The sequence below is a fragment of the Oratosquilla oratoria genome, chromosome 8, assembly GCF_046742065.1.
Source record: "Oratosquilla oratoria isolate Oo_2021 chromosome 8, ASM4674206v1, whole genome shotgun sequence".
In the NCBI taxonomy this organism is placed as follows: Eukaryota; Metazoa; Arthropoda; class Malacostraca; order Stomatopoda; family Squillidae; genus Oratosquilla; species Oratosquilla oratoria.
The window spans coordinates 61,658,631-61,673,668 of record NC_134784.1 but is presented as its reverse complement, the minus strand read 5'-3'; the positions used below and the strand labels follow the sequence as shown (position 1 = coordinate 61,673,668).

Here is a 15,038-nt window from a genome sequence, read left to right as displayed (position 1 = left end):
GGAAAAAAGAAGAAAAAGTAATCAGAGAAAAAAGAAAAAAAGATATGATGAGTGAATAGTTTTTGATATGGTTAAGAACAATGGTAAGATGCCAAAAAAGCTGTTCTGGTTTGTCTTGGTATGTTCTACTGAAGCTAGTTATGAGCAAATTAATGTAATGTTTCAGTATGAAACAAAAAACAAAGCTGGTGATGTAAATTAAAATATTTCACAATGGAGGTATACATAAGATGAATGGATTAAACCAAGTTACTTACTACCAAATGTGCTGTCAGTTTTAAAGAAACTCCTCTGCCTCCCAATAGTTTTCTGTCACATATAATCAAATTCATTGACACTCTTCTACAGTTACACAATTCTATATTCTAAAAACCATTACCTTAAAGGTCAGATATCAACAGATATACCATTCACTAAAAATCATCGAAAAAGTACTTTTTAAAAGCATACAAATAAAGTTTTTACCTATTACAGAAGAATTTATTCAGAAAATTCACTTTTAATTGCGCCTCGCATACCACTTTTCCGAAGTCTAGATATTCAGAATAACAATATTGTTTGTTTGGCAACTGTGACGTCACGAACGCGGAATTCCCCGAACCTTTCCCGAAGCGCACGGGCGGAATGTTTCAAATAGCAGACGACACAATGAAATGAAGACAAAACTGATTTTTGCCAAATTTGATAAGATGTAGATGGTGGAATTATATAGAATACTGTCAGTATGTTTTTCTATGTAAATTAAACTGTAAATACAAAAAGTTATTGAAGTCTTGATATCTGACCTTTAAAGGTCAGATATCAAGACTTCAATAACTTCGGGGGAATTCCGCGTTCGTGACATCACAGTTGCCAAACAAAAAATATTGTTATTCTGAATAACTAGACTTCGGAAAAGTGGTATGCGAGGCGCAATTAAAAGTGAATTTTCTGAATAAATTCTTCTGTAATAGGTAAAAACTATATTTGTATGCTTTTAAAAAGTACTTTTTCGAGCAATACGATGATTTTTAGCGAATGGTATATCTGTTGATATCTGACCTTTAACCCCAGGCTTTGGCAAACTTAATAAAACTGAACATGTGTGGTTCAGTTACAGTTACATTATAGATTATGTAATAATTGTTGTCTTGAATTTTAGAAACAAGAAACCTGCAGCCCAACAGCAGTCAGCAATGATCTTTGGGCCTTCCCACTGATCCCTCAGGGCAGAAATTGGATTGTTCTCCATGTATTAGTGTGGGTGTTACTAATGACAGGTACCTGCAAGTAATGGTACTACAAATTAGACTTGAGTGAAAAATCACCTCCAAGCTGCCTGTCTTCAAAATCTGTCAACACCTTCACCTCTATCAGGTGTAGATCTGAAAGGCTGGCACTTAATCTTTGGACTGTCTCCAAAATATCAATCAATTTAACTGTGTTTCTTCCACTTTTTCAAATAAGGAGAGCTGACCACAGGCAACTGTTCGCCATAGACATGAAAGACAGGGAACAGTCCAATATTTCTTTCCACAGAGATGTATGGGAAGGCCAGTCAGTCAAACTCAAGGCAACAATTATTTCCAATGTGTGTGTCTGTTTCTATGTCACCAGCTAGGAGGAGGAGAAGGAGGAGCAGCAGATGGAGTTACATGGACAACTGAAAAGCAACAGACCTATTGCTCCTTACTGTTTCAATACCCAACTTTTATACATACAGTGAGTCCTCCTTATATGGTAATTCTTTATCCAGTAAATTCACAGTTACAGTATTTGGTAATTACTACCCTCGATTCTATTTATGGTAAGAAAAATTCACAGATACAGTATCCGCTCATGTTTTGATTACATTGTACTGTAGCGCCACCATGCCGTGCAGCCACCACAACAATCAGTCTCTTCCCGTGTTTCCCTTTGAACACAAGTTAAGTCCTTACGGTGTGTTTTTTGTGAATATTATCACGATGCACATTGATGCACCCATAATGGCCACAAAACGTTCTGCAGATGCTGCTAGAGTTGAAAAGGCAAAGCAAAAGAGGAGTAGTTTGACATTGGAGGTAAAATTCGATATTTTAAAAAGGAAAGAGCAGGGAGAAGGTACATCTGCCATAAGTCGAAACTTCGGTCGAATCTTAGTCATGGAAAGGGAGATGAGTATTAATAGAAAATTGTGGGAGAAAGAATTCATAGAACTAAGGAAAGATATTGTGAATTTAACGAAAGGCCTTTTTGAAGCTAACATCCATCATACCATATACCAAGGCTTTTTCCCCCTTACAAGGGAGGTAGCCAAAAAGGAAAAAGCATAAAATCATTTCCACCCATTCCATCCTTGAATACACTCCACACCCCTCCACCCTCCCTCTTATCTTAGCACCTCCTGGATGACGGGTCATCCCTGCATCTTGTCCACTGCCCTAGGTCAGAAGCAGTGTCGCAAGACACAGCACATCCACAGCAAGGCCGCTTCATTAAATCGGCGACCCCCCCCCCTCTCCGTCCCCCCATTGCATAAAAGGAGATGGGGAGAAATCCCTTCGGGCTGCGTCAAATTTTGCTCACACATACATATCTAATTTGCTCTTAAATTCTTGTATTGTTTTTGCACCCACTATTGTTTCACCTAGTATGTTCCATACATCCACCACTCTGTGGGGATAGCTGTTTTTTCAGGTCTCTTCTATAACTGTTCTTTTTGATTTTCTTTCTAGGTCCTCTTGTGTTTCTCTTATCCCAATTTAGTAAGTCATCTCTATCAAGGACTTCCACACCTCTCATAATTCTGTAGATGGTCAACAAGTCACCTCTTTCTCTACTTCGTTCCAGAGTTGGTAGTTCTAGTTTTGGCAATCTTTCTTCATATAACAATTTTTATAGTGTTGGGGCCATCTTCATAGTTGCTCTCTGGATTCTCTCAATTTTCCTTATATTCTTTTTAGCACTGGGTGATCATAATGTCACTGTGTACCCCAATTTAGGCCATACCAGTGTGACTAGTATTTTCTTTACTATTTCTTTATCCAAGTAAAAGCCACTTTAATTGATCTCAGCAAGTTATAGGTTTCGCCGACAATTTTGTTTATATGTTTATCAGGGGCATATCTTTTGTGATGATCATCCCCAGGTCTTTTTCAGATCCCACTTTCATTACTTCTTTTTCACCAATTTTATATTGTCCAGATAATCTTTTTCTAATTTATCCAAATTCCATTATACTACATTTCTTAATGTTGAAGTCTACTTTTGACTCCATTCACAGACCTTGTTTAGATCTCTCTGTAGTGAGTCACAGTCTGTTTCAGTACTCACTTTCTTTAACAATTTTCCATCATTTACAAAGAAGCTCATGTAATATTCCACACCTTTGTCTATGTCATTCACATAGCAAACATTACTAAAGCCAATATTGATCCTTGTGGAACTCCACTAATTCCCAAGTAGAACTCATATCTCTGAGTACTACTCTTATTTTTCTTCCATGCAAAAAGTCCTCTATCCATTTTAGTAGTTTACCTTGTACAGTAAAAGCCCTCTTATTCGGCATTCAGTTATCTGATAGCTTCAAGTATCTGGTATATTTTTCCAAGCATTAAAATCTATAAAAATCTATATGAAATCAATACAAATTGATGAAATTAAGGCCCAATCAAAGAAGTTACATGAGTTTATGAAGGGGACAGATACCCTAAAAGCTGCTGAAAACTGTCACACTTTACACTATCAGCGTGGGGACATGACTGACAAAGTGTTGTACGAGTGGTTTTGCCTATAAAGATCCGAAGGAGTATCAATAACAGGCCCCATGCTGCAAGAAAAAGGACGCAACCTAGCAAAGAAGATGGGTGAAGCGGAGACATGCCAGTTCTCAGGTGGTTGACTACACCAATTCAAGACTCAGCTTGGAATAAGGAAGCTGGACATTGCTGGTGAATCGAAATCTGCAGATCAACCATCGGCTGAATTACCATAAAAGTTTCCTGCATAAGCTTGTAAATTATGATGATGGTACAATCCCTGAGTTAAAAAAAAATCAATGTAAAAGACGCTATCTTCATGGCTTCATTAGCTTGGCAGGATGTCAAAAAACAAACCTTGATGCGATGTTGGCATAAATTGTATCCATTGATCATGTTTGAAGAGGCAGATGATTCTGACTTTGAAGGGTTTGGTGGCAAGAGAAATTCAGTGGTGAGTGAGTTGAGGGAGATGGGTGGTGGTGCTAAACTTAGCTTAACAGATGAGGAGCTAAAAGAGTGGGTAGTTGTGGACAAAGACGAAGTGGTAGCATTCACTCTAACTGATGAGGAACTTATCAATGCGATAATTGAAGATAATCTTGAGAAGATGACAGAGGCTGATAGTGAGGAAGATGATGACCCTGAGTCTAAGGTGGCATGGAAAGATGCTGCTAATGATTTAGCTGTCTTTGTTAAGATTGCAGAGCAGTGCAGCTATATGTCCACCTGAGATGTTATGTCTCTTCACTGCATTCAGAATGAGTCTTTATTGTAAAGATGTAAGAGCTGCAAACAAGCTTCCTACACAGAGTGCTGGATACCTGGAAGAACTTAGATAAAGAAACAGTGAGTGCAAATACTATTCAAGATTTTAAGGAAAAAGTTGATGCTGAAAGATACAAGGACAGGTCACCACGAGCATAGCTTCCTTCCCGTATCATACAACTAGGTAAAATAGTGTGTGCAAAAACTATACCCAATTTAAGAGCAAACTAGACACTACGAGATACAAAGACTATAAAATAGTCGGAGAAACCTACAATTTGTTGAGATCAATAAAGGTGGCTTTTAAATATTAAATAAGGAAATGATAAGAAAGTATTACAAATGCTGATAAGGCCAAAACTGGAATATGCAGTACTGATGTGTTCACCCAGTACAAAAAAGAATAAGAGAAAATTAGAAAGAATACAAAGAGCAATGACAAAGATGGCTCCAACTCTTTCAAACTTGACATATGAACAAAAACTGGCCAAATTGGAATTGCCGACCCTGGAACAAAGAAGAGAATGAGGGGGACCTACTAACCATCTACAGTATTATCAAAGGAATGCCTTGATAGAGAGGACCTATTAAAGTGGGACAGAGGAAAAACAAAAAGACATGAAAAAAAAAGCTACAGAAGAGACCTGAAAAAGAACAGCTTCCCACACAGAGTAATAGATATATGGAACAAATTGGTGGAAAAAATAGTGTATGCAACCACAATACAAGAATTGAAGAACAAACTTGATCTTGAGAGATACAACTAAGTAAATATGCACACAATTCAACCATCCCTTTCATGTCATCTAACTGAAGAAAACAAAATCTAATTTTCCTTGTTCACAGACAAATCTACCCATTAGCAATTAAATTTTCTAATGTCATGCCAAACCATATGGATTTTGTTGCATTATTAACTTGTATTTATATGTAGCATAAAAAAATGTGGATAGTGTTATGACATATCTGGAGTTTGCAGGAGTATTCATAATGGAAGATATGGCACTATTATAGAAGTACTTATCTCATTTGATTTTTGAAAAATTTTGTAAGGACACTAAACTATTCTATAATAATCCTGCACATACTTTTCATATTTCTGTAACTTATCAATCCTCAAAAACATGTTTCAAAATTAGTGGGCCTATATCACTTGTACTTTTTTTTTCTTTTTTCTTAATGGAACTTACATGGTCCCAATGATGGGTATGTGGTTGTGATGGTCCTGCTCATTCTCAAATCCCATCAACAATCTTATCATCTGTATATACATTTCCAAGCGGCTGACACTTGGTCTCCATACTAGGACCACGATCTTAATCAACTAAGGCCATCTGCATGCTCAACCCCTTGATTTCCATCCCTCTGAATCCTCTTTCCCACAAGAGAGCAGAGTCCACCAGGCCAGACTGTGTTGCAGCCCTCACCCAGTCCTAAGTTACCAGAGGTGGCTGGATGACTGCAGTGCAGATAACTGTACAGGATGAAACACTTCACCCCATACTATACAACACCAGAGAACAGAGCCCACCAGGCCAGGCTGTGTTGCAGCCATCATCCAGTCCTAAGTTACCAGAGGTGGCTGGATGACTGCAGTGCAGATAACTGTCCAGGATGAAACACTTCACCACATATTATACAACACATGGAAGACTGAATTGTGCACAATTATGTACATCAATAACACAACATATACTCTACAAAGAATTTATGGGAAAATCCCATTACAGCCTTAGCATTCCTCAGGGAGATGGGACTGCACAGCCACAGTCTAGGGAACAACAACAATAACAAAGGCTAGCTTTCCTCCTCACAACTGGTGACTGTTCCTTTCCTTCTTTTCCTACCAACTAGACATTAAATTCAAAATGCTTGTACCTATGAAACAAAGATGGGTCCAACCTTTCTTCTTAGATGTATGGGAGAGCTGAAGGACTGGTGCTACTATGGAGCTACTATTTAGGTAACAATACTTCCCACTCTTAATGGGAACAGGTACAGGAGTTAAGATATGGGAATATGACCATGGGTTTGTGGGGCAAGGTTCATGAGTTTTTCATGAGTAGGATTGGAGTTTCCAGTCAGTGAAACTCAAGGTAATAATTACAATCATTATTATTGGCATATTCATAAAAATTTGTATGTATGCAAAGATAACTGGCAAATACCCTATCCTTGGGTCTACCACTTAATTCTTTTATAGCCAGGATTACCATGCATGGATGATTGGAAGTAATAGATCTAAAGATTCCTTATACTCACAGTTGAGGTAGTTGGGGTTGGCGAGACACTGGACAAACTCCAACTCAATCTGGAACCGAACCCTTTGTGCTTCTTCTGATTCCCCTGTCAAGGGGAAAGCAGCAATTAAGATTCTGTATACTCTGCTCTATGCCTATTTCTGCAAAATTTCATGAACTATCTATGCTCATGATAAAATCATATAGTAAATAAAAATATAACAACAATAAAAAATATAGGACAGAAGCATAAAAGACAAAACAATGACACTGGTAGCAAAATAAGCTCAATCCATCACTTTCAATCAAAATTTCATATTAAAGTGAAGAGCTATAAAACCATGGCAAAAATCATATAAATCAACTTAAATTTTTCTAAAAAGCTGTAAAATATCAACAAAACATTCTTGTCATCCACTGAACAACTGTGCAAAGCCAACAGTGTTGAAAAAAGTATCTGCCCATACCTTTAGATATTCAGGATACAGTACACAATGACATGCAAAAAATATATTTGTATTGTAGTTATATGCTCTGGCTAACAACAAAATTGCAAACACCTTATATGTAACAAACAAAAATTCTACAATAATACAACAAACAGTGAATAGATGATAAAATCTCTGGTGAAGGTACAATACACTGCTTAGGCTACAACAGCTGTCATGGAAATTATAACAAGGACTGATCTGCACCATTTCCATTAACAAATGCCTGGTCTTTAATATGCAAAATAGTGAAAAACTACGTAATTTGTATATGGATGAAGTCTGAACAATTCAATAAATAATAGACCCCAAGGGGGAAAATTATAATTCCAAAATATTCAATAGGTCTTGACCAATTTTTTTTACTCTTATTTCATTCAATATAGATACACTTAATTTTGCTCTATTAGCCATAACAGATTTTATTGTGCCATGCTATGCCAAACATGTTATAGTTCCCAATGACTTGCTGCCATATTGATGCTCCCAGTAAACCTCAACTTCTCTTGAATACATCGGGTACCTACAAGAACTTGCATAATTCCTAACTTAGAACCATGTAAACCACAACAACCAATATCTTATACATCCATTTTATTCCTCTTTATTATACCTAAGCTAATGGAGAAAATGATTTTGAAAAGAATCAAACCAAAGATCACCCCCAATCTGCCAAACCAGCTTCAAAAAGAGCCATTCTAACAGAACATTGCTTAGAAACTTTAAACAACAAATACTCAGTCATACTAAAGAACTAAATTATCCTACACAACAACAACCAGTATCTTATACATCCATTTTATTCCTCTTTATAATATCTAAGCTAATGGAGAAAATGGTTTTGGAAAGAATCAAACCAAAGATCACCACCACTCTGCCAAACAACAAATACTTTGTCATACTAAAGAACTAAATTATCCTACTGCAGCAATGTAATTTACATGGTTCACCTAACTGGCAAATTAACATAAGAAAACAAACAATACTTATCATTCATTTGACTATTTGGATGAGGGAGTGGTAAAGAAAATACTAGTTACACTGATAAGACCAAGATTGGAGTATGCTGTGACACCATGGACACCCAAATAAAAAATAAAAAAAATTCAAAGAGCAATGACAAAGATGGCATCAGCACTCTCCAAATTGACTTGCAAACAAAGATTGTCCAAATTGGAACTACCAACCCTAGAACAAAGAGAAAGAGATCTACTGACCATTTACAGAATTATGAAAGTAATGGAAGTCCTAGATAGAGATGATTTATTAAAATGGGCCACGAGGAAAACAAAAAGACATGAAAAGAAACTCAAAAAGGATAGTTATAGAAGAGATACAAAAAAGAATAGCTTCCTACATAGAGTGGTGGATATCTGGAATAAACTAGATGAAGCAACAGTGTGTGCAAATACTATTCAAGAATTTAAGAACAAACTTGATGCTGAAAGACACAAAGATGGGTCACTACAAGCATAGCTCCTTTCCCATATAATGCAACTAGGTAAATTCATGCAATCTATGCAATCAGTATTCCAATATCATAATAAACCTTCATTGATAATTATCCTACTTTGAAATAATAAAATTACTATTTTCACATGATGAGAACATATAATAATTATATTTTTGCTATCTATTAATATAGCAAGGCCTTCTCCCCCCTTATAAGGGATCATCCCTGTATCTTGCTAATGGCAGATAATTTTCATTCAACCACAAGAAATCTTAATTTTCCATTGGACAGAGAAGTATCTATCAACCCACAGAGGAATACCACTGAACTTAAGAATTTCATTCCAAGGAACACCACATGACTTTATTTACCTAGGAGAAACATCCACTCCTTCAAGATAAATACATACATACATACATATACCAAGGCTTTTTTCCCCTTACAAAGGAGGTAGCCAAAAAGGAAAAGGCATAAAATCATTTCCACCATTCCATCCCTGAATACACTCCACACCCCTCCACCCTCCCTCTTATCTTAGCGCCTCCTGGATAAATGCCAAACACTATCCTACAGACACAAATTACCTCTTGATAGTTCCTTATTTATTTTTTCATTATTATTATTTATTATATATATTTTTTTCAATAACTTCCATTGGTTGATGTTGACCATGGATATTGTGGCAAGCCAGGGCAAGATGATATGGAGGATCACCAGTCACCCTGGCTGTAGGATCCCCCTCTCCATGTTGCTAATGGACCCAAAAGAACAGAATGGCTGCTACAATTTGGCACCAGCACCATCACAGGAGTTGCCTGAGCAATAATATTAAACAAAAGCAAACCTCCAATGGAACTCCAACTCCTAATTCATCCTCAAGGTTGACTCCTGGAGCATTTCCCACAGATGGGTGTGACTGCAAGGCAATGGGCCTGACCTGACCTGAAGTGTGTGTGTGTTTACTTAATTGTAGTATATAGGAAAGGAGCAACAATCATTGGGTCTTGTCTCCTATTCTCTAATTTTCTAACATACCTAGACTCAAATTCATGTACGGTTCCAACTTAATCTATATCTTTGATTTCCAATTATCACACTGGGCTGCATCAAAAATGCAACATAAATGACAGTATCATTTTCTTGACCAATTTTTCGTGCTGATCATGGTGATAGTAGTCATTTTGCTCCAAAAGTTCTAGTTTATGTGTTACAGCATATGTCCTAGTGTAGTGTTTTGTTAATCCGCGCCAGATTTGTGGCACCTTACATTAATTAGTCAAGTGTTGTAGGTGTTAGGTTTAATCTATTAATTGTGAGTATTAATTTATTAATATATATGTTTAATACTATATATATGTTTAATACTAGTATGTTTATATACCTATTTTGTTGCAGATTCATTGATGGATTGCTGCAGATTCATTAATTGAAGGATGCCACGGACTTGCAAGAACCACCCCGACTCCTTTTGCTACATATGCGGCAAGTACACACCATCAAAACAGAAGTGCACCATCACTTCTTCAGTAAAACATCTCTATCGTGCCTACTTTGGCATCAGAATTGGAGATCAGGATAAACCATGGGCTCCTCACATTGCCTGTGTGAACTGTTTTTCTGGTTTATGCCATTGGAGTAAAGGAAACCGAAGGTCAATGCCATTTGGTATACCAATGGTGTGGCGGGAACCTACAAATCACCTTGAAGACTGCTATTTTTGTATGGTGAAACCGCTGGGAAGAAATGCTAAAAGCTCGAAACACATTAAATACCCAAACATTCCATCAGCTATGCAACCTGTACCACACAGTGATGATGTTCCTGTGCCAATACCTCCTGAGAATGTACACTGTGCTAGTTCAAGTGACTCTTCATGTAGTGACGGTGAAAATCCGGATGTGTATTAAGAGATCAAGTCAACCGGGACCTCTGGGAAAAGCCCTCAGTTGTTCGAACAGAGTGAGCTAGATGACCTTGTAAGAGATCTTGGGCTGTCAAAAGAATCTGCACAATTGTTAGGTTCAAGGTTAGCAGAGAAAAATCTTTTGGCAAGTAATACACACTTTGTATGGTATAGGCATCGAGAGCAGGAATTCGTGCAGTACTATACTAAGTCAGATGACATGGTGTATTGCCACGATGTTTCAGGTCTTGTAGAACACATGGGCAAAGAATACCATCCCGAAGAATGGAGGCACTTTATCGACTCCTCCACCAATAGTCTGAAAGCTGTGCTACTTTTTAATGGTAAACAAGTAGCATCATTGCCCATTGCTCATTCTGTTACCTTAAAAGAAACCTATGCTACCATGTCACTTCTTCTTAACAACATACAATATCAGGATCACAACTTGCTTCTCTGTGGTGACCTAAAGGTCCTGACTATTTTGTTAGGGATGCAGGGAGGCCACACAAAACATCCATGCTTTTTATGCTTGTGGGACAGCTGTGCAGATTCCGTACACTACCGACAATGGGAATGGCCACAACGGACAGAATTTGTACCTGGCCACCATAACGTCAAAACACTACCACTTCTACCAGCAGAGAAAGTGCTTCTACCTCCCCTTCACATAAAGCTGGGATCGATTAAAAGTTTTGTGAAATCACTTCCGAAAGATGGAGAAGGGTTTAAATACCTGTCCCATAAATTCCCTCTTGTTAGTGATGCTAAACTGCAAGCTGGCATATTTGTAGGACCACAGATTCGTGAGCTTATGTCAGATTCCGGATTTAGTGAAGCATTAACACCTCATGAAAGAAGTGCTTGGGAAAGGTTTAAGTTAGTTGTGGCAGGGTTCTGATGACTACAAGGAACGGGTTGAGAACATGCTTCAAGCATATGAGGCGGCTGGCGCACGCATGAGCATCAAAATACATTTCCTACATAGCCACCTTGACTACTTTCCTGCTAATGTGGGTGAGTACAGTGAGGAACAGGGGGAGAGGTTCCATCAAGATATATCCGAAATGGAGCGCCGCTATCAAGGCAATTGGAGTGTGACCATGATGGCTGATTACTGCTGGTCTCTTCGAAGAAGCTGGACAACATCTGCTGATAAACCGGCACACAAGAGAATGTCGCGAAAGCGTGCTTTTCAAGAATAGCTGCCTTCAGCTTTCAAATAAAACTGTGTTTTTTGTAATCAGATATCTACATGCCTGCATGTATGTTATGCTCATTTATCATGTTTTTGTTTGTTTTCAATAATATGAAATGTACCATCAACCTCGAATGTCCTTTACTTACCCTTATATATTCACAGGTCTTTTATAGACCTGGCTTAGATGCATTTCTGCACAATGAATCTTATATAGTGTCAGTTATTACAAAAAAATGAGGACCTCCCTGAAAAAATGGGTATGCTTTATGGGTTTAGCATGCGAAACTGTAATGAAAAACGTTAATGACGTCTCTGTTGCAAGAATTTTTTTTTCTGATGCAACCCAGTGTCATATTTAGATTTGAACTCATGTATTGTTTGAGCTTGGGCTATATTTCTAAGCTATTCCACATATTTATTCATCTATATGGAAAACTGTATTTCTTTACATCCCTCTAACAAGTGGGCTTTCTCTACTTCCATGTGTGTGTGTATATTTACCTAGTTGTATTATGCAGGAAGGGAGCTATGCTCGTAGTGACCCGTCTTTGTATCTTTTAGCATAAAGTTTTTTCTTAAAAATTTGAATAGTGTTTGTACACACTGTTTCTTTATCTAAATTATTCCAGGTATCCAGCACTCTATCTGGGAAGCTATATTCTTTAGATCTCTTCTATAGTTATCCTTTTTGAATTTCTTTTCATGTCCTCTTTTTTTTCCATTGTCCCATTTTAATAAATCATTCCTATCTAGGATTTCCATTCCTTTCATGATTCTATAGTCAGTAGAAAAAGAAAAAGGCATAGAAACCAATCCCACCCATTCCATTTCCTATATTATTCCACTCCCCTCCACCCTCCTCCCTCCCTCTTATCTTGGCACTTCCTGGATGACAGGTCATCCCTCCATCCTGTCCACTGCCCTGGGTCAGAAGCAGTGTCGCAAGACAGCACATCCACAGCAAGGCCACTTAATAAATTCGGTGACCCCCCTCTCCGTCTCCTCATGCAGAAAAGGAGAGGACGGGGAGAAATCCCTTCGGGTTGCATCAATTTTTTTTCTCATACATACTTCCTCACCCCCCATCCACCACCCACTCCCCCTCATGGATCACAGCATCATCCATAAACAACCCTTCTCCATTCACCCCATCTTCTGTCCTCTCCTGTCCTTCCTCCACAGACATTCCTCTCTTTTGTAATGCCCCTTTCACCCCATCTATCCATCTCATCCTAGGATGCCCTCTCATATTCACTCCTTCCACCTCTGCCTTCCACACTTCTTTTACTAATCTTTCTTCACTCATTCTTTCCATGTGTCCAAACCATCCTAATACTCTTTCATCAACCCTATCTCCCAGCTCCCTTCCCACCCCTGTTCTCCTCCTCACCTTCTCATTTCTCATTCTATCTACCCTAGTAACCCCTATCATACTTCTCAGACATTTCATCTCAAACACATTCAAACTCCTCCTCTCTTATGTTCCATGTTTCTGCCCCGTACAGTGCTGTTGGCACAATCACTCCTTCATATAACATCCTCTAAGCATCCATTCCTAGATGTCTATTTCTCATTACACTTTTTAATCCACCAAGGCATTTACTTGTTTCTCTCAATCTACATTCTACCTCCACCTCCACTCCTCCCTTTCCTGCCACATTCGCACCCAAGTATCTAAAACTATTCACTTCCTCCAGTCTCTCTCCCTTAATACTCACTTCCAGTCTGCTGCCACTTTCTCCCCTTGTACATCTCATCACCCTACTTTTGCCCACATTTATCTTCAGCTTTCTTCTTTCACACACCTTCTCAAACTCTGTCACCAACTTCCTCAATCCCTCCTCTGATCCTGCTACAAGTGCAGTGTCGTCAGCAAACAACAACTAGCTCACCTCCCATTTTTCTCCATTTTCTTTAACCATCTCCAACCCCTGACCCACTACCCTTGCAATCACCTCTCGCATCACCCCATCCATGAAAAGAATGAACAACCAGGGCGACATAACACATCCCTGACAAAGTCCCACCTTTACCTCAAACCATTCACTCTCTCCATTTCTAATCCTAACACAAGCTCTACTACTCTTGTAAAAACTCTCGACTGGTCTTAACAGCTTTCCTCCTATCCCATATATCTGCAGTACCTCCCACAGTGCCTTTCTGTCTACCCTGTCATAAGCCTTTTCCAGATCCATAAAAGACCAAAAAATGTCCTTATCTTTTCCTATAGCTTTCTCACATATCTGTCTTACCACAAAAATCTGATCTACACAACCCCTACCTGTCCTAAACCCACACTGTTCCTCACCAATTACTCCCTCTGTTCCTCTCCTAATCCTTTCAATCAAGACCCTCCCATAAGCCTTCCCAATGGGACTGCTTGGACAGACGGTCTAGGGAACGACTACAACAACAACTACACTCAACAAGCTGATCCCTCTGAAACTACTACACTCACACTTGTCCCTCTTTCCCTTGTAAAGTGGAATTATACAGGCACTCCTCCAGTCCTCCGGCACTCTACCCTCTCTTAAACAAACATTAAATAACCTAACCAGCCAGTCCACCATAAATGTACCTCTTTTATTCAAACATTCTGCATGGCATCCATCCAACCCAGGTGCCTTACCTGCTCTCATCATCTTAACAGCTGCTTTCACTTCATCCTCCCCTATTTCTCCTTCATTTTCCTCACTCATCACTCATTTTCTTAGCCCTTCCCACTGCAACTACCTTTCCCTCCCTATTCTCCTTCACATTTAGAACTCCCTAAAATACTCTGCCCACCTTCCTCTCACTGCCTTCTCTTCCATTATCATCTCTTCATCTGCACCTTTTACCTTTTCTTCTCTACTTGATTCACCTCCTCTTCCTCTTTTAATTTCCTTCCAAAACATCTTTTTATTACTTTCAAAATTTTCTGTCATACTCTTACCCCATTTCACATCTGCTCTCCTCTTTGTTTCCTTTATCTTATGCTTAACTTCCCTTCTCTTTACTTTGTACCTCTCATACAATTCCCTCATCCTAATTTGTAGCCAATCTATGAATGCCTGCTTCTCTTCTACACCCTTCTTTGCTTCCTCATCCCACCATTCACTACCCTTCCTTCTATTTCCTCCCGCCCTCCTTGTTCCACACATCATCTTTGCACACCTTGTGACTCCCTCCTTGAACAATCCCCATTCCTCCTCCACTCCTAGTTCTACTCTATCCTTCACTCCCTCCCACTCCTCTCTCAGCTTCTTATACTCATTCTCCTTTTT

At 38.6% G+C, this 15,038-nt stretch overlaps 1 protein-coding gene across 14 annotated transcripts in view; it reads right to left on the bottom strand.

Moving 5' to 3' along the window:
• The window catches only part of MED31 (mediator complex subunit 31), a 54,948-nt gene that overhangs the window by 18,988 nt on the left and 20,922 nt on the right, over nucleotides 1-15,038 (bottom strand). For 5 of the 14 annotated variants that reach the window (XM_076189316.1, XM_076189313.1, XM_076189320.1 and 2 more), the window contains exon 2: nucleotides 6,750-6,833. In XM_076189316.1, coding sequence (XP_076045431.1) covers nucleotides 6,750-6,833 — 84 coding nt within the window. Of the gene's footprint in view, nucleotides 1-6,749; nucleotides 6,834-11,563; nucleotides 11,724-15,038 lie in introns of all 14 variants that reach the window. The other 9 variants (XM_076189314.1, XM_076189323.1, XM_076189317.1 and 6 more) reach the window with 3 other exon arrangements.